This window comes from Gymnoscopelus microlampas (assembly GCF_963454915.1).
Source record: "Gymnoscopelus microlampas genome assembly, chromosome: 13".
Taxonomy (NCBI): Eukaryota; Metazoa; Chordata; class Actinopteri; order Myctophiformes; family Myctophidae; genus Gymnoscopelus; species Gymnoscopelus microlampas.
The window spans coordinates 8,199,228-8,218,588 of NC_139950.1; the positions used below are offsets into that span (position 1 = coordinate 8,199,228).

Consider the following 19,361-nt stretch of genomic DNA (forward strand, 5'->3'; position numbering starts at 1 on the left):
AAGCTCACAACCGCAACGTGTCGTGAGCTTATAGATCGGCAATTTTTCTGTGTGCGACACTGTCGTTTGACGGAGAATATAACTTGGGGCGTCTGCAGACTCACTCCCAATGTTCCACCGTAATCTTCAGACTCACCTCTTCAGACTCAACCTCAGCCCTTAGCGCTTGACCTAGATATGACAACCATGCAGGCACATTCCCAGTGGTGGAAAAAGTACTCGCATTTTTTACTTAAAGTAAAAGTATCAATACTGCAGTGTAGACGTAAGTTTACTTGAGTAAAACTTCAAAAGTATTGGCATGAAAATATACTTAAAGTACCAAAAGTAAAAGTACTCATTGTGCAGAATGTCCCATTTCAGAAGTTCAAAATGTATAAACATCTTTTGAAAATGGCAGATCTACAAGCTCACTCATTGTGAGCTTGTAGATCGGCTATTTTCAAATGGCCGAAATGTATATAGGGCTGACGTGGTTAATGTATGTTTTGTGATAATAATCTGCAAACAATAGTACAATATTTGCCTCTGAGATGAAGTGGAGTAGAAGTAAAGGTATTGAAAATGGGAAAAAACTCCAGTAAAGTAAAAATTCCTCATAAGTGTACTTAAGTATAGTACTTGAGTATGTGTACTTAGTTACGTTACACCACTGCACATTCTTGACCACAATGTTAAAAAGAAAAAGTAGATAGCATGCTACAGTATTTAGACAAACGCTAGGTTCATTGTTTACCTAGTTTTGAATCCACACATCATTTTTTGATAGTATATTGTTTAGACTGATGCGAGGTTACTGAGTCTCTACACTGTCTCTGTATTTGATGTATTACCTTGCTTATTGTAAGTCGCGTCTGCTAAATGCCTAAGTTGTAAATTGCATACGTTGAGCGCGTGGAACGGGTGCATGTTTGCGGCGCTGACGTCTCGGAAGTGTTTCATTCATGTGTGTTTGCGATCATCTGGTTTCTGTGTCGGCGTGTTTTTCCACTCTGGTTGACACTTTGGTTCCCCCACAGGGGAACAGCGGGGGAACCACAAGGGGAACCTCTCAGGCCGTTGTTCCGGATGAGAAACATGCCCGCCTGAACACCCTCAGGAACATGGTGTGTGTGCGCGTGTGTGTGAGTGTGTGTGTGTGTAAACTTACGATTCTAGAAAAAATAACAGTGTCTTTAAAAAGTCGACAAAATCCACAGCAAAATCAGGAATGTTCATTGAGTTCTGAAGGTGGATCAGGGTACATTTTTTGCACTCTTGAGTTCAGTTAACGCTCTGGATTGTTGCTTTGTTTGTGTGTGAGCGGTAGTAGAAGTATATCTTTTTCATTTGAATCCTGAAAAGTAACAGTTTTTCCACCCCGACAGAGACCATATATTATAGGGTCTCTGCCGATCTACAAGCTCACAACGTGTCACGGCGCGTTGTGAGCTTGTCGGCCCCGGAATAGGTATGCAAGGGTTCAAGTGTGGTTCAGTGGTTAAAGAGTTTTTTTTTAAAGGAGCACTGCAGCCTTTTTTATAGTTCTTTGTCACTCTTACGTTGAACTTTCATTCATCAAAACCGTTTTGTTTTATTTCCTGCTTCTGAGATAACGGTGTGCCGGTCTATTCATAAACCTCTTATCTCCCTATTTTAACTTTTTTTTTTTTTTTCGTAAATCAATGCCCTTCTTGATCACACTATATCTACAAATAGCTTGTAGATCTGCTGTTTTTTTGTTTGAATCCTGATCAGTAACAGTTTGGGACGTATGATGTTTCCACCCCACAGAGACGATATCCTAAAACCACCTCGAAACTACAAGAAACGTAGATTTCTACACGTCATCAAAATGTTATTCTGATTGTGTGCGTTCTCGCTTTACATGTCATAATTTAGGTCCATAGTGCCACAGGCTAGCCCCCCCCCCCCCCCCCAGTCCCATGCATAATACAGTACATGCATACAGGGCTTACTCATGGATTATGGACAGAAATTACGCAATCTAAGTGAGAAACACCAGCATCGCAATAGCAGTACGTGTATCAGGCCGGTATGGTCCTTTAAATTTCATTTGAAAAGAGCCTTAAAGGATGACTTCACCCATTTTCAACGTTTTCAAGCCAAGGACCCCCTAGCTGAGATGAAGCAGGAACCCCCTCTATATTGTATAAAATTGTGTTTCAGATAAACGTTTGCTGCTATTTTTTCCCTCTACACCTATAACTCTTTGCCAAAAATAGCAGATCTACAAGCTCACAACGCCTCGCAGCGCGAGGCGTTGTGAGCTTGTAGATCTAAAGTTCTCCTCAGAAAAGGGATGCTACTGTAGGGTTCAAGTGGTTAATGTAAAAAAAATAATAAATCATATCACAAAGATTTGGCGGACCCCCTGTAGTAACTCTGAGGACCCCCTAGGGGTCCCGGACCCCCTGTTGAAGACCCCTGGCTTATTATAACATGGCACCATTTTATTATTTTTTTGACAAAAATTGTACCATGTTATCATGAGCATTAGTGAGGACCAATTATATGAAGGAAATGGGTGAAGTCGTCCTTTAATTACCATCTCAAGTTAACTGCTTGCTTCCAGGGCTCAACCCAGGTCCTAATCCAGTAATTGTACAGGGTCGTTGACTCGGGTACGTTTTATTTTGGCGACACACTCATTAAAGCCGACGTTAAATCAGGTTTTGTTGTAGTTCTTTGATCCTGAACTCAGATTGGCTTCATTCCCTACAGCGTGACAAAGCATCGGCTTTTAGACTCCGCAGCAACTCTCTGTGTGTGTGTGTGTGTGTGTGTGTGTGTGTGTGTGTGTGTGTTTGTATTTCTATACTTGTGAGGACCATATGTCCCCACAAGTATAGTAGAATTAGATTTTTAGAGATATAAGGATTGGACATTTAGAGGTTAGGTTTATAGGGGTTAGAGTTTTCACAATCTTATAATAATTTCAAAAACTTGGGAAATGATTACTTTTACATTTGGGACTTTCTGCACAATGAGTGCTTTTACTTTTGGTATTGTAAGTATATTTTGATGCCAGTACTTTTGTCCTTTTAAATGCAAAAGTAAAATGTTTAAAATGAGACTTTTAAAATGAGGCTTTTACTTCTAACAGGGTATTTCTACATTGCGTTATTGCTACTTTTCCTTACGTAAAAAAATCTGAGTACTTCCCTCCACCACCACTGACAACCACGAGAAAGACAGAGAGAGACACACATAGAGAGAGAGAAAGAGAGATGGCACCACCTGCGTTGCTATTGAACGTAGCTCAGTCCCTCAGAGATCGCTGCGCTCATGTCGTACTGAAGGCCGACTTATAACTAGTCGTGCATCGGTGTCACGCAACCGAAAATAGCCGATCTACAAGCTCACGTCGCGTCGCGCTGCGACCCGCCGTGAGCTTGTAGATCGGCTATTTTCGGTGTGCAACTAAGTATAAATCAGGCTTAATGGTTGTGTTTAATGACCTAGAAAACTCTCGACTGCCCCAGCACTTATGTAAGGCCAGAAAGCCATTAAAAAAGCTCCCCCTCTTTCTCTACACACGCAGACACACACACACACATGTTTCTTTTACTATACCTGTGAGGACTTCAACATTTTAGGAAGGCAATTTTATGAAACGTTTCAATTGACATTTTTAACCGTAAGCCTAAAGCCGTAAAATAGCAGGTCTGTGAGCTTGTAGATTGGCTATTTATTCGGTGCAGGACACCAGCACACAGCTAAGTAAACAATACATCAGTCATAACTCCAACCCCTAAACCTAACCTCTATGACTAATCCTAATCCTAACCGCAACCTGGATGTTTTCCTAATTGTAAGGCTAAATCTAAAAGTGTTTTTTTAAACCGTAAAACAGCCATTTATCTTGAAAATGGTCCTCACAATGTCTATTTATTCAATTCTGCTATACTTGTGCGGACGTTTTGCCCTCAAGTATAATACACACACACACACACACACACACACACACACACACACACACACACACACACACACACACACACACACACACAGACACACAGACACACACACACACACAGGACTCACTCTCCTGTTCAGGTTCCAACATGTGCAACGGTGATATTTCGCCTTCCCTTTTTCTACTCGAGTTGAACTACATAGGAGGTCGTGACAGACTGCGTTACCCACAAAGCCTTTTGTTAACCAAGTCAGGGAAGTGTGTTTGTAGGCAGTAAAACAGCACAGTAACTGCTATTGTACCGTACAGCTGTGTGGTTCTCAAAGTGGGCTCCCTAGGACAAAATATTTTCAGACGGCCATTGGGTCAAATACAAATGAATTTGGGGGTCCTTGACATGAAAACGTTTGAGAACGGTACAGTTACAGTAGCTGCTACTGTACTGGGGGTTGAAATCTGATGCCCCAGCCATCAGTTGAGGTTAACCGGAGAGCAGCAGCATGGGAATGACTGTGAACAGCGCCTCTCAGTGGCTAGAGGAGGTCATGTTGACTAAACCAGTGGTTCTGAAACATTTTTCATTTCAAGGACACCCAAATGGATATGTACTGTATTTAGGCCATGGACGCCCATTTGAAAAAAGATTTTGTACCAGGGAGAGAGAGAGAGAGGAGATTTGTCACCATTTGACAATTTCATTTTTTAGAATAACAGATCACGACGCAATGCGACACGATGTGAGCTTGCTATTTCTAGCAAGCTCACATCGTGTCGCATAGGCCAAAAAAATTAATTGAGCTGAAACTGTTCCTCATTTTTTTCGGGGACCCCCTGGAACCCCCTCTAGTACTCCTGGGGGTCCCCTGACCCCACTTTAATAACCAGTGATCGGTCAAGGAAGAGCTGTTAAGAGCTTAATTTAGTATGGGAAAATTAAGACGAGAATTAGTTGAATTGACTATAACTTTATCTCAATTGTTTTTCTTTTCTTTTAAATTTAGAGTAGCCAATTATTTTTCACCCCTTTTTCTCCCCAATTTAGTCGTTATGCCAATTAATTCCTCCCCACACACATTTCTGTGTCACTGTTGTCTTATATCCTACTGACTCACCTGCCAGTGAGGAGCCCACACCAGGAGGACGTAGAGCCTTCGTCCTACTCCTCCCGCCGCCGCTGACAGATGCCGCCCCCCAGCCCGTAGGAGTGCGTGCAATGACCTATCACCTCTATGCACAGCAGCCATATTGGAAAGACATTGGGCCTCTTCTCACTCCCTTCACAGGTGTTACCAATGATACTAATGAAGGCTCTGTTCCATTCTTGTCAGGGTGCTGATATCGTGCATGTCGGCTCACTAGAAACACTCCATTTTGGTTCCCAAATGGCCCCTTATGGTGGGTGTGTATTGTGTAACTCTGAGAGTGTACAAATGGAACCAAATGGACCCGTAAGGGTCCATTTGGTTCCATTTGTACACTCTCAGAGTTATGGGGGTCCTTGAAAATAAGACAACCACTATGCCACACTAAATGGAACAGAGCCTTAATTAGTATCATTGGTAACACCTGTGAAGGAAGTAAGGAAGGGGGCGCAATTCATTCCCAATATGGCTGCTGTGCATAGAGCCTAAGCCGGACGCACCACGGAGACTTTGCTACTTTTTGACGCTTTTGAATTTGAATCCTGAAATGTAGCCGTTTGGTTTTTTTTCCACCCCCGACAGACAATTATAAAGCGACAAGGTTCTGTCTGAACATTCCACGTAGAACTCAATGTATCTATGTTAATGTTTCATGTGCACGTTGGTGGAGAATAGAGTGTTTTTTTAGCATCAGGTCAGGGTCTCTGCTGCTGCACTGATGTACTGCTGCCTGGAGCTCCGCTGCTCATGTTGTGCTAACAGGATTATGTTGAGCAGCAGATGACTGTGTGTGTGTGTGTGTGTGTGTGTGTGTGTGCGCGTGTGCGTGCGTGTGTTTGTATTACTATACTTGCGAGGACCAAGTATAGTAGAATTTGAAGAAATATACATTGTGAGGACCGTTCTCCTGGTCCTCACAAGACAAATGGTTGTTTTATAGTTAAAGAAAACATTATTAGAGATACGTTTACAATTAGAAGGCACTTCTAAACATTCAGGTTAAGATTAGACATTTAGTGGTTGGGTTTAGGGATCGGAATTAGAGTTAAACATGATTTATACGTAGTTGCGCGCCAGTGTCATGCACCGAAAAACAGCCGATCTATAAGCTCACAACGCGTCGCAGCGCGACGCGTTGTGGGCTTGTAGATCTGCTGTTTTCGGCTTTAGGCTTACGGTTAAAAATAACAACTATTTTTTTAAATGGCATTCTTAACGTGGCTGTCCTAAAGTGTTGATGCCCTCACAAGTATAGTAATACAAAAGTGTGTGTGTGTGTGTGTGTGTGTGTGTGGCTGATGTTGGACTGCTGGTGGATGGATGACTGGATGTCTGGCTCACTAGGCCACAGCGTGTCAGTGGAGTTATGGCTGTGCTCCTTATCTTTGCAGGGCAGGATTTAATGACACACACACACTGACACACACGCACACACACACACACACAGAGAGAGAGAGGAGGTGTATATTATGCTGGTCTATCCATCAGTCCTCAAATAACACACGCAGCAGAGTTTGTCCCTCTGTGTCCCCATGTCCTCTTTATAGCCTGGAATTGGTTTCAGATGAAGACACACGTTTTCACACGCGGTTCGTTTTGGCCCAGTGCCGCGCTACGAGCTTGTAGATCCACTATTTTTTTAAATAATCGTGAAAATGTGTGCAAATATAAATATATATATATTTTTTTTTTAAGCGAACATTTTTTACTCAAATCTTTGCTTCCGGGGGATTCTACAAATGTCTTCTAAATCCTAACAGTTTTTTTTTTTTAAACGTATACTGCTATAATATCAGTTGTTCTCAAACTTTTCTCATGTCAAAGGACCCCCCAATGATATGTATTCGGCCGTGGACCCCCATCTGAAAATATTTTGTTCGCTTTAAAACAATATACATATTCAAAGATTTTCAAAGATTTTCACGATTTCTTTCAAAAATAGCCAAATAAATCTTAAAATGACACACAGATGCGTTCCCGTGGTTAAGAATCAAGATTTGTCACTTTACAGGTACAAGCAGCGACATGTTGGTGCTAGGACATTGATTGAATACTTTATAAGCAGTTACAAAGTACAGTTCAATACAAGCTCCTCAGAGACTGTGTTAGCGCAACAATACAATATATCAAGATAATGAAAATGAAATAAAATAAGTAATATTCCTGGATGTAATTAAGTAAAATACACAAAAATAATTATAGATAAGATAGAAATTGTGGCTCAACTGCCACTTTTTTATGACAGATGGCAACCACAAATCACATTCATAACCACCCTCACATCCTAAAGAAATACTCCTTCTCTGAGGTGAGCACCTCAGATACTCTGCCGTTAAACCCCGTCCCATTGTGTCCTGGTTATTTTTTAATCCACTTTCTTTTCGTCTGTGTTAAATGTTGTTTTGTTGTTTGTTTTCGTTGTTTGTTGTCCGTGGTCAATTTTCAGTCCTGTCTGTGTCTTGTCATGTCCCATAAAAGTAAAAAAAAAAAGAATCATGGTGATGTTAATACCGATAACCAACCCTTGTTTCTCTGTACCACCTGTTTCACCGATAAAAGATATATTTTTAAAAAAAAGATAGAAATTGTAAAACATGGACCCTAATTATGGATCCATATTGGGAGCTATAAGGATCCATTTGAACCCATTAAGACCTGGAACGCACCTGTGTCACTTTAGATTTCTCTGGCTATTCAAAAATAGCAGATATACAAGCTCATAGCGCGGCACCGAGTGCCGCGCTATGAGCTTGTAGATCTGCTATTTTTGAAAAATCTTGAATTTTTTGTTGTTTTTTTTTCAAAAAACTGTTAGGATTTAGAAAACATTTTTAAGAATCGGCCTCAGGTCTTCATGGGTTAAATGAACAAAGTATTTTATTGTGTACTCTCTCCCGGCTGAAGAGGCTCACTCGGTGAGCGTATGCTGGCTCAGTGACTGCTGATGGTGATGTCATGCTGCATGTTTAAATGATGTCACCTGACATTTGGAAATGGCTTCTCATGATGATGTCTCTCTGTGTCTCCACAGCTCTTCAGGGAAGTCCGAATAATGAAGATATTAAATCATCCAAATATAGGTGAGTGAGACCATGACGTTTCTCTCTCTTCATTCAGCTGCATGCAGTTTGTCTACAATAGCTCGAGTCGGCCCGAGTCCCAAAATATACATTTGATGTCTCCCAGGGATCCAAACTTGCTTGTAGATCTGCTATTTTCACCATTTCACCAGAGTTTTTTTTTGAGTGGTGCCAGCCACTCCTACACTTGACCGTGTGTGTGGGTCCGTCCGTCCGTCCGTTTGAGCACGGCCTCAACAGCTGCAGCTGATTGCAACACAAGGATGCAACCAGTTACACTAATTCAAAGGCACCACTCTCTTCACACTGGGTGTCATTTTAATGGACATTTCTGAAAAATCGTATTCAGAAATGTAATTTTATTTTATTTTCTATCTTTAAAAAGAAAAAGAAGAAAGAAATATGGGATGTTTACTTGCGACCCATAAAAATGGTTCTGTAACACAAACATGGTTTCCCAACCCATTGTTTGAGAAACGATGGTCTCTACAATATATGATAACATTCAAAGAATACCACCCAATATCAAGTCCTGTCTTAACACTGGTTCAGTGGTGTAAAGTAACTAAGTACATTTACTCAAGTCCTATACTTCAGTAAAACAAATTGGAACTTTTACTTTACTGGACTATTTCTAATGTATACAAATCAAAAGATTTGTATACATTTTATACATTTGAAAACTTGTTAAATGGGACATTCTGCAGAATGAGTACTTTTACTTTTGTACTTTAAGTATATTTTGATACCAATACCTTTGTATTGGTATTTCTACATTGCAGTATTGATACTTTTACTTAAGTAAAAGAAAATTGTACTTTTTACACCACTGCACTGGTTATTGGGCGTTTAGTCCAGTATTTACTGGCATGGTACCAGTCAGTCATCCGTAAGAGAACTGGGCACATAGTACTCCTAATCGCCCATGATGCATCATGTCTGTGAGCAATGGGAGTGGTCTTTTTTTTCCCTGGATGACATCACCAACAAGGTGTGAGTCACTGTCCAAAACATTTGAAGAGCACCACGATAATATCAGCTATCTGCTATTTTTTTTAACCCATTAAGACCGGGAACGCATCTGTGTCATTTTTTAGATGTCTTTGGCTGTTCAAAAATAGCAGATATACAAGCTCATAGCGCGGCACCGAGTGCTTGAGCTTGTAGATCTGCTATTTTTGAAAAGTCGTGAAAATGTGTGCAAATCTTTTGAATATATATTTTTAAAGCGACCGTTTTTAACTTAAATCTTTGCTTCGGAGGGCAATTATAATGTACTAAGGCCTATTTGGCTTATTAGCCAGGGATCCTTTTAACAGAATGGTCTGCCTGCAGTTTAACGCCAAACCAAGCCAAACGGTTTTGTTTTTTTTGCTTGGTCAGAGCTCCTCGAACCGAACAAAGTTTGGTGTTTGAGAGCAACACTGCTTTATACTCGACTGGGTTCTGAATGTAACATTCTTGGCATGGTCATAGAACTCAGTTGGAAAGTCAGTGTTGTTTCTGGTTGACGAGGTTGAGGATGTATTCAGTCCCATGCTGGTTGTCAGGGCAGGCCAACTGCACTGGTGGGGTGAGTTTAGGTGTTTTAGATCAGTGGTTCTCAAACTTTTTCATGTCAAGAAGCAAAGATTTGAGTTACAAATGTTGGCTTTTAAAAAATATATATATTCAAAGATTTGCGCAAATATTGACGATTTTTAAAAAATCCTCTACATTGAATCTATTAAACATCCTCATCTGTTTGATTAATTGAGGCTATGTTCACACTGGCACCCCAAATCAGATTTTTCGCCTCTAGATAGGAATCGGATTGGTTTTTGAGCAGCAAAACTCCACATGGAAACTGATTTTTGCTAATCTGATGTAATCTGTAAGTCATGTTATTTTTTTATTTTGTATATCTGAGTGATCACGTTTGTCTTGTTTTTTTCTGTTTTTTCTTTACGTTTGACCTTTAATGTGAAAATTATAGGCAAAATAAGCCATTGGCTTCAGCCTACACCTTTTTGGTCTAATCCATATGAATCTATGATGTGAAAAAAATAAATATATTGAATATTGAATATATTGAATTTTCCTTTTATGACCAAAATAAACTACCACTACTACTACTACTACTAAAACAATTATAATCACATTATTTAGCTTTGTTCAGACTGCATGAAACCAATCAGATTCGGGCTGCCAGTCTGAACAAGGCCTAGTTGTCATCTGGTTGTGTTTGCAGTGGCTCAGATTAGGTTTGTGTACAACTAATTAAACTCAGAACCTGTCCACTGCTGACATACTGCCGAAACAAAACAGTGGTTCTCAGCCTGTGGAATACTGCAATCGGGCCCCAAAATAATCCCAAGAGAGTGGCAGTATTTGGGCTGGGGGACACCAAATCTCTTGTGCGCGCTGCCAGTAAGCCAAGGAAGTTTTTGTGTGAATACCCTAATATCTTGTTTTTTTTTTTATCTTAAATTCTGCTTCTGCTTTCCTTCTTGTGTCCATTTCTCCTGCTGCAGTGAAATTGTTTGAAGTGATCGAGACGGAGAAAACGCTCTACTTGGTGATGGAGTACGCCAGTGGTGGTGAGTGTTTCTATAGCCTACTAACTAGTAGCAATGGTAGTAGTGCTATTAGTAGTAGCACTAGTAGTGTGCTTGGTGATGGTGAGTGTTTCTATAGCCTACTAACTAGTAGTAATGGTAGTAGTACTATTAGTAGTAGCACTAGTAGTGTGCTTGGTGATGGTGAGTGTTTCTATAGCCTAATAAATGACCTAGGCCTGCAACTATTGATTATTTTCTTATTATTCTATTAATTACTTTTTTGATGAATCAAATAATTGAGAAGCACGTTTCTTTGATACATCAACGAATCGAGGCAAAAAATAATAATCAAATAAATTCTTCACAATTTACTAGATTAATTAGTCTGATTAACCACCTAATCAGATTAATCAACCCGATTTAAAATGTTGTTTTACAACGGTGTTGGCGCAAAAATAGCGACCTTGTAGATCTAACTTGTTTGGGTATTTTTGCTACTGTATTCAAAGGATAATCGATGAAATTGATTAGTTTGTCACAGCCCTAAACCGACCTCACTATGACCACAGTACGGATACAAGGAGGTGGTAGGGCTGCCACCATTACAGGTTTAAAGGAGACACACCATGAATTTCACTTTTTTTTATTTTTTTGGTATTTTTTGGGCTCCCCAGTGTCTCTTGTACCCCAAAAAATATTTTTTTTTAACATTCAGTCATTCATTCTCATTTCAGAGATTTTCAGAATGGGCGTGTCTGAACAGGCCATCTCAGAATGGCATGTTTGCTTAAATCACGAAACTTTCTGCCCATGTATTTTGACAGACAGAATTGCTCAGTAGCACCCCTCTGCCCAACAGGACGTTTTGGTATTGCAGCTGAAAGTGCTTTATAAGCCTGAGAGAATTGACTTGGGATGAGTATATCTGAGTGTTGATTTAGGCTCAAACCTTTTGAAAATGGTTTGAGGGACATACACCATATGATATTAAATATCAAATATTTTTTTTAAAATTCATGGTGTGTCTCCTTTAAGCTTAACAGATTAATTGTCACACTAATAATAACGATTTTAATTGTGTTATTGGCATCGAACATTGGAACGTATGAATAAAAAATGAATCTCTGTTTGGCTTTTAGGCTTCGTATTTGACAAATAACTTAAATGTACAAAGAAATGACATATTTAATAATTTTATACTTTGAAAAACATTTTGTGACGCGTTGTAAGCTTGTAGATCGGCTATTTCCGCTCTTTCAAATGTCGACAATTATGACGATTACGAAAAAATAATTGCAAAGATTAGACTATTATGTAATAATCGTGACGGCCCTAGGAGGAGGAGCTTGTACACGGGCATAGAACATTAATAGATGGGATTACGGGGCAGAATGTAGTGTTAGGGCCATATGGGTCCATGCAGCAGGCCTCCCTCCTAGGCATCTCGTCTAATGTAATATTCAACGCATCAAGCATTTGATCTGCCAGAGAGACACTGTAAAATGATTGGAGCTGCTCAGCAGCGTCGGCTTGAGTGCAGGTGGTGATGATGATGATGATGGAAATATCCCCTTCGCTGGCGGGATGCTTTTATCTAAAGTGCCTCGACCTTAAAGCAACAGTGTATGGGGCTGTATGCGGCTGTTCCTTTATTGATATCAGATCTGAAGCAAGAGAGCGATGCACTGTACTGTACTGTACTGTATGTCTGTGGGTGGGTGGTATGCAGCGGTGGAAAGTAACTAAGTACATTTACTCAAGTCCTGTACCTAAGTATAGTTTTGAGGTCTTGTTTCTAGGTTATTGGAGTATTTCCAATTTCCAGTACTTTGACTTCTACTCCACTACATCTCAGAGGCAAATGTTGTACTTTTACTCCACTACAATTATTTGAAAACTTTGAGTTACTATTTTTTTTTGTAGATTTTGATTATTACTACAAAACATAAATTAACCACTTCAGTCCTACGTACTGTATATTTTGGCCATACAAGCTCACAATGCGTCGTGATGCGACGGATTGTGAGCTTGTAGATCTACTATTTAAAAAAAAAAAAAAAAACGTTTTTTTTACTTTTGAAATGGGACATAATGAGTATTTTACTTTTGGTACTTTAAGTACTTTTTTATGCCAATACTTTTTTAATTACGGACTTTCACTTGTAATGGAGTATTTATAAATTGCTGTATTTATACTTTTACCTAAGCACAAAATGTGAGTACTTTTTCCACCACTGGTGGTATTCACAGTGACGTTCTGTGGATGCATCGCCGTTTGCAATGTCGTTTTTTTTTAATACACGTATAAATCACGTTAAAACAAGGGAGATGCCATGTCCGTGCGCTCCTGCACCACCTGTACAACATATAGTAATGTTGTTATCATTTTTATTTATGCGTCATATCGTTGCTTTCGGGGTGGAAACCTCAGGTTTCAGTATTTAAATTCAAAAGCAGCAGATCTACAAGCTGGAAACGCGTCGCTTCGCACCGCGTTTCCAGCTTGTGGATCTGCTGCTTTTGAAGCCTTTTTGTGACGCTGTAAAATGATCAAGGAGGACGTTGATTTATCGTCACCTTGCTAAACTAATGGCCTAAGTCATTTTTTTAAGTTTTTCAGAAGGAAAAAAAATGATCCAAAACAAAACTATATGATATTTCTTAACAACTCATTCACTGCCAGAACTTTTTTTTTTTTGCGTTTGCCCACTGCCAGAGATTTTTCATTGAAAAAAAAAGTACTCAGGAGCCGAGATACAGAAGTTTTAAGTTTTAAGTTAACAAGGAAGTGGATGGGAGTCTAGATCTTCGAAAAATCATATCTCCTTGGTCTTTGGGTCAAATTTGAAAAAATAAATTTGAAAAATTGAAGAAAAAAGAAATTACGTTTTTTTTACGTCAGTGGCAGTATTGGTTAATTACGTTACTTACGTCAGTGGCAGTGAATGAGTTAATCATTGCGCCCAAAACGTTTATAACAAATTATGACTATTAACATAAAAATAACACTGTCTGTCAGTTATGTAACACAAGAGATTTAAATAGGTTTAAATAGGATTAAACCTGACTTAGGCCAAACGATTTGAGGATTTTCTCCAGACTTGGGCCAAGTCACAAAAACATGTCACTTAGGCCAATACTTGTGCCTATTGTGGCCTAAGTCACACTAGGGAGATAGATAGGCCATTATACTAAAAGTGGAGGGAACAGCATGATCCTTTTCAATTAGGAGATAGGCGATTTTACCAGAGGTGGCCAGTGTCATGAGGAGCTGACTTAGGCAAAAAATACATTATTTCCGCAGGCCATTATTTTAGCAAGGTGACGTTATGAAAAAACACAAAAAGTGACGATATCCAATCATATTTGTCCTTTCGTCTCCAGGGGAGGTGTTTGACTACCTGGTGGCCCATGGCAGGATGAAGGAGAAGGAAGCCAGGGCCAAGTTCAGACAGGTGAGTCACTGCCGCCGACCCCCTACCCCCCTTCCCCCTTCCAGTGGTGTAAAGTAACTAAGTACATTTACTCGAGTACTGTACTTAAGTTCAATTTTGAGGTATTGTTTTTACTTTACTGGAGTGTTTCCAATTTTCAGTACTTTCACTTCTACTCCACTTCTCAAAGGCAAATATTGTACTTTTACTCCACTGCAATTATTTGAAATTTTGAGTTACTAGTTACTTTGCAGATATACATTATTATTATTATTATTATTATTATTATTTATTTATTTTTATAAATTATGACATTATAAAACCTATATGAACCACTTTAGCCCTATTTTACACCTAGGCTTATTTTCAAACATTTTTGTACTTTTACTTTTGGTACTTTAAGTGCATTGTGATACCAACACGTTTGTACTTTTACTCAAGTCAATTTTGAATTCCGGACTTTCACTTGTAACAGAGCACTTCTACATTGCAGTATCGATACTTTTACTTAAAAACATTAAAACATTTGAGTACTTTTTCCACGACTGCCCCGGCCGTGCCCCTTTCCCCACTGCTTCCAGCCCCGTAAAGTGTCCATGTTTGAACCCCTGGTGGTCCCCGGACCTGACGTTGAGCCCTATAGAGCGTCGCAGTTCCCGCCCACTTCCAGTTGCCGGAAGTAAATACTCAATGCATTTTTCCCATTGACTTTTCCGAAAATATTTATATAAATTAATTTAAGCCAAGAATCAAGCTATCCAGGATGCTGGTGAATCATGACCATAAAACGTTTGATTCTGTGAAAAAACTTTTTTGAAAACGGCAAAACAAAGGGTATTTATTAAACATAGTATATCATATCATTAAATATAAAATTTTAAAAAATCACAGAAAAAAAGGTTTTATGGTCATGATTCACCAGCATCCTGGATGGCTTGATTCTAGGCTTAAATTCATTGATATAAATATTTTTGGAAAAGTCAATGGGAAAAATGCATTGAGTATTTACTTCCGGCACCCGGATTCTGTGCAACTGCGATGCTCTATAGTTGTGTAAGCAGTCAGGGGACTGCGCCAAGCCCACCCCCACCCCCCCCCTCCCGGACCTAGCTTAGTCACTGACGGTCAGGCCGGGCAGGGATGGAGAGAGCAGGCAGCGTGGTCCTAGAGAACGCCATGTGAGGACAAACCCTTCTCTTAGATGCTGGCACTGACACCCGGTGGCCTTGGAGCGACACTGCAGGCATCTAGGCCCGGCTGGGCAACCCATAACCACTTGAATAGGCTCTATGCACAGCAGCCATATCGGGAATGAATTGGGCCTTACTTCCTTCACAGGTGTTACCAATGATACTAATTAAGGTTCTGTTCCATTTAGTGTGGCATAGTGGTTGTCTTATTTTGAAGGACCCCCATTACTCTGAGAGTGTACAAATGGAACCAAATGGACCCGTAAGGGTCCATTTGGTTCCATTTGTACACTCTCAGAGTTACACACCCACCATAAGGGGCCATTTGGGAACCAAAATGGAGTGTTTCTAGTGAGCCAACATGCACGATATCAGCACCCTGACCAGAATGGAACGCGTGACTCCATAGTCTAAACCAGTTGTGCATGATTGGCCAATACGCTTGTGCAAGGACGCGCTGTGATTGGCCAGTAGCCACTTTGAGTGACAGTTGGGGCAAACGCTCTCACCAAAACATTATTTACTATTCTGTCCCTATCGGTACATAACTCGAACGGCGCTGAGTCGACTAGCAGACCATTGGCCGGTCGACGCGGGCACTCGCGCCTGGAGGCGCTCGGGCGCGTCTCCTCGGCCTCAAGGTCTGCTGAGTCGGCGCGCCTCCGTCATGGTCCAAAACTATACTTTATCGGCGAAAAAAAATAGTCCGCGGTTGTTTGAAAAAGGCACTTCCGCGTTGGCCACAGAAGGGGGCGTGTTTATAGCACAACTGGTTTAGACTTTGTAATGTCGCGAATGGAACAGAGCCTTCATTAGTATCATTGGTAACACCTGTGAAGGATGTAAGAACAGGCCCAATTTCTTTCCAATATGGCTGCTGTGCATAGAGCCTATCCTATATACTTTGCTGAGCCCTCAGGGCTCTATACTTGGTCCGCTCCTTTTTTTTGTGCCACTGCACTCAAGTCTCTTCGCCGAAAATAGCTGTCGTACAAGCTCACAACGCGTGGTAGCAAGCTCGTTGCTTAGTGGCTATTTTCGCCAAATGGTTGTCCCAGAATAGGGACGCTATGGTTCATGTGGTTTAATCGTGGCATCCATATTTGGGGCAAAAAATAGTTTTTACAAATGTTTCAAATCATTGTCTGGGCGGCAGGGGCTCAGGGGTAGAGTGGCCGGTAGAGCGGCCGGACTGCAACCGCGAGGTTCCCAGTTCGATCCCGGGCTCCCCCAGAGTTAGTGTCAAAGTGTCCTTGAGCAAGACGCTGAACCCCTAATAGCTCCCGATGAGCAGGTTTGGTGCCTTGCATGGTTTCCTCCGCCATCGGTGTATGAATGTGTGCGTGAACGGGTGAATGTAATGCACAATCTATGTAAAGCGCTTTGGATAAAAGCGCTATATAAATGCACCATTTACCATTTGTTCACATTTTTTTTTAAATAGCGAAAATATCAGATTTACGATGCGGAGCAACGTGTTTGTGAGCTTGTAGATTGGCTATTTCCGCTATTCGTCAAGTAAATTCTATAGGGCTTAAGTGATGAACTGCAGCTGGTCAGCGCTGACGGATGACTGCCAACAAATGCAATCAGAATGTGTCAGGACTTGGTTCCTGGGTGGTGGCTGGGCTCTGTGGACTTCACATGCATGCGACACATGATTAACCCGTTAAGACAGGGAACGCATCTGTGTCATTTTAAGATTTCTTTGGCTATTAAAAATGATTGATATAGCTTGCAGATATACAAGCTCATAGCGTTATGAGCTTGTAGATCTGCTATTTGTTTTTACTTTGTGGAATTCTTTTGCAAAACTTTGAATATATATATATTATATGTGTGTGTTTTAAAGCGTACATTTTTAACTCCGATCTGTGCTTCTGGGGGTCCCTGGAACAACATATTTTGAGCTGGGGGGTCCGCGGCCAAATACATATCATTTTGGGGGTCCTTGACATGGAAAAAGTTTGAGAACCACTGATATTATAGCAACATAAGTTTTCTCATAGAACTGTTAGGATTTAGAAGACATTTATAGAATCAAAGCAAAGATTTGAGTTAAAATGTTCGCTTTTATATATTTATTCAAAGATTTGCACTAATTTTTCCACAATTCAAAAATAAATAGCACATATACAAGCTCATAGCGCGGCACTCGGTGCCGCGCTATGAGCTTGTAGATCTGCTATTTTTGAATAGCCCAAAGAAATCTTAAAATGACACAGATGCGTTCCCGGTCTTAATGGCTTAATAAACATCTTCAAGTCTGAACTTTTACAGCAGCCTGGGAATAAAGCCGGCATTCCCATTCTCTGTTCTCTCTCTCTACGTCAGGCAGAAACCTTGTATCTCTATATTTCAAATTTAGGTTTTCCATGAATTAATGCCCTACTTTGTCATATATAACACATGTCACACAAAAGTGGTGAAAATAGGGATCTACAAGCTCCACACACGAGCTTGTTGATCTGCTATTTTCGCTACTTTTGAAACATTTTGAACGTGATAGTGGTTAAAGGTAGGGTAGGTGATTTACTTTGGTTAAAATAAGTGTTAAATAGCTCTATATTCTGATAGTACTCATTGCTATAGAGTGTTTGTTCAGTAAAAGGAGTCTCCCATGTCTCTCCAGCTCTTTATTAAACAGAAAATGCATTTTCAGAGCTCTCTCCTGATTGGCTTAAATGTTGTCACCTGCCTGAAAATGTACTATATTCTGTTTACTAAAGAGCTGGAGAGACCCCTGTGACCGAACAAACGCTCTGTAGCAATGATTACTATCAGAATATAGTACTTTAACCTTTTTAACAAAAAAAAAAGACGAAAAATATATCACTTAGCCTACCTTTAAGTGTGTCTGTGGATTTTTGTACATGTTTGCACCAATGAAAAGTCTTAACAAAGAGCTTGTAATGTAATATCTACTGTACATTGGGTCACAGATAATTGTCTTCCCCACATTTCCTGAAGAGTAACAGCTTTAGACATACAAGGTTTTCACACCTGACAGTAACGATGCACGGTGACAGTGTTAGATGACTCACAGGATGTGTGTGTTTGTGTGACACAGTGTGGGTAGCGAGGAGAACTGGAGCATAGACGGCGGAACGCGTAGGAGACTCTGTGTGTGTGTGCGTGTGTGTGTGTGTGTGTGTGTGTGTGTGTGTGTGTGTGTGTGTGTGTGTGTGTGTGTGTGTGTGTGTGTGTGTGTGTGTGTGTGTGTGTGTGTGTGTGTGTGTGTGTGTGTTTGCACTTTCATCACTATACTTGTGGGGGCCAAATGCAGTGGTGTAAAGTAACTAAGTACATTTACTCAAGTACTGTACTTAAGTACAATTTTGAGGTACTTTTACTTTACCGGAGCATTTCCAATTGTCTATACTTTTACTTCTACTCCACTACATCTCAGAGGCAAATATTGTACTTTTACTCCACTACAATTATTTGAAAGCTTTAGTTACTAGTTACTTTGCAGATATAAATGATTACATTATAAAACATACACTTCAGCCCTATGTTATAGGGCTATTTGAAAATAGCTGATCTACAAGCTCACAGCGCGTTGTGAGCTTGTAGATCTGCTATTTTCAAACATTTTAGTACTTTTACTTTTGTTACTTTAAGTACATTTTGATACCAATACTCTTGTACTTTTACTCAAGTCAATTTTGAATTCCGGACTTTTACTTGTAACAGAGTACTTCTACATGGCAGTATTGATACTTTTAAACAATTGAGTACTTTTTCTACCACTGGCCAAATGTCCCCACAAGTATAGTAGAAATTGAGAAATAGACGCTGTGAGGACACTTTGCCCGTGTCCTCACAAGATAAATGGTGTAGATAGCTGAAAATAGCTGATCTTCAAGCTCACAATGTGTCACGCTGTGAGTTTGCAGATCTGCTATCTTAGGCCTTAGGGGTTAGCTTTTAAAATGGCAAAAATAAATCATTAAATCGCGTTAAATATGGACGTCCTCACAAATACAGTTATACAAATGTGTGTTTGTCTGTGTATATGTGTGTGTGTGTGTGTTTGTGTCTGTGTGTGTGTCT

The 19,361-nt window shown here is 40.2% G+C and overlaps 1 protein-coding gene across 7 annotated transcripts in view; it reads left to right on the plus strand.

Annotated features, from left to right (window-relative positions):
* mark1 (MAP/microtubule affinity-regulating kinase 1) overlaps nt 1-19,361 on the plus strand; it is an 86,787-nt gene that overhangs the window by 42,498 nt on the left and 24,928 nt on the right. For all 7 annotated transcript variants that reach the window (XM_084076445.1, XM_084076443.1, XM_084076447.1 and 4 more), the window contains exons 4-6: nt 8,093-8,141; nt 10,655-10,720; nt 14,066-14,136. In XM_084076445.1, the coding sequence (XP_083932571.1) occupies nt 8,093-8,141; nt 10,655-10,720; nt 14,066-14,136 (186 nt within the window). The remainder of the gene's footprint in view (nt 1-8,092; nt 8,142-10,654; nt 10,721-14,065; nt 14,137-19,361) is intronic.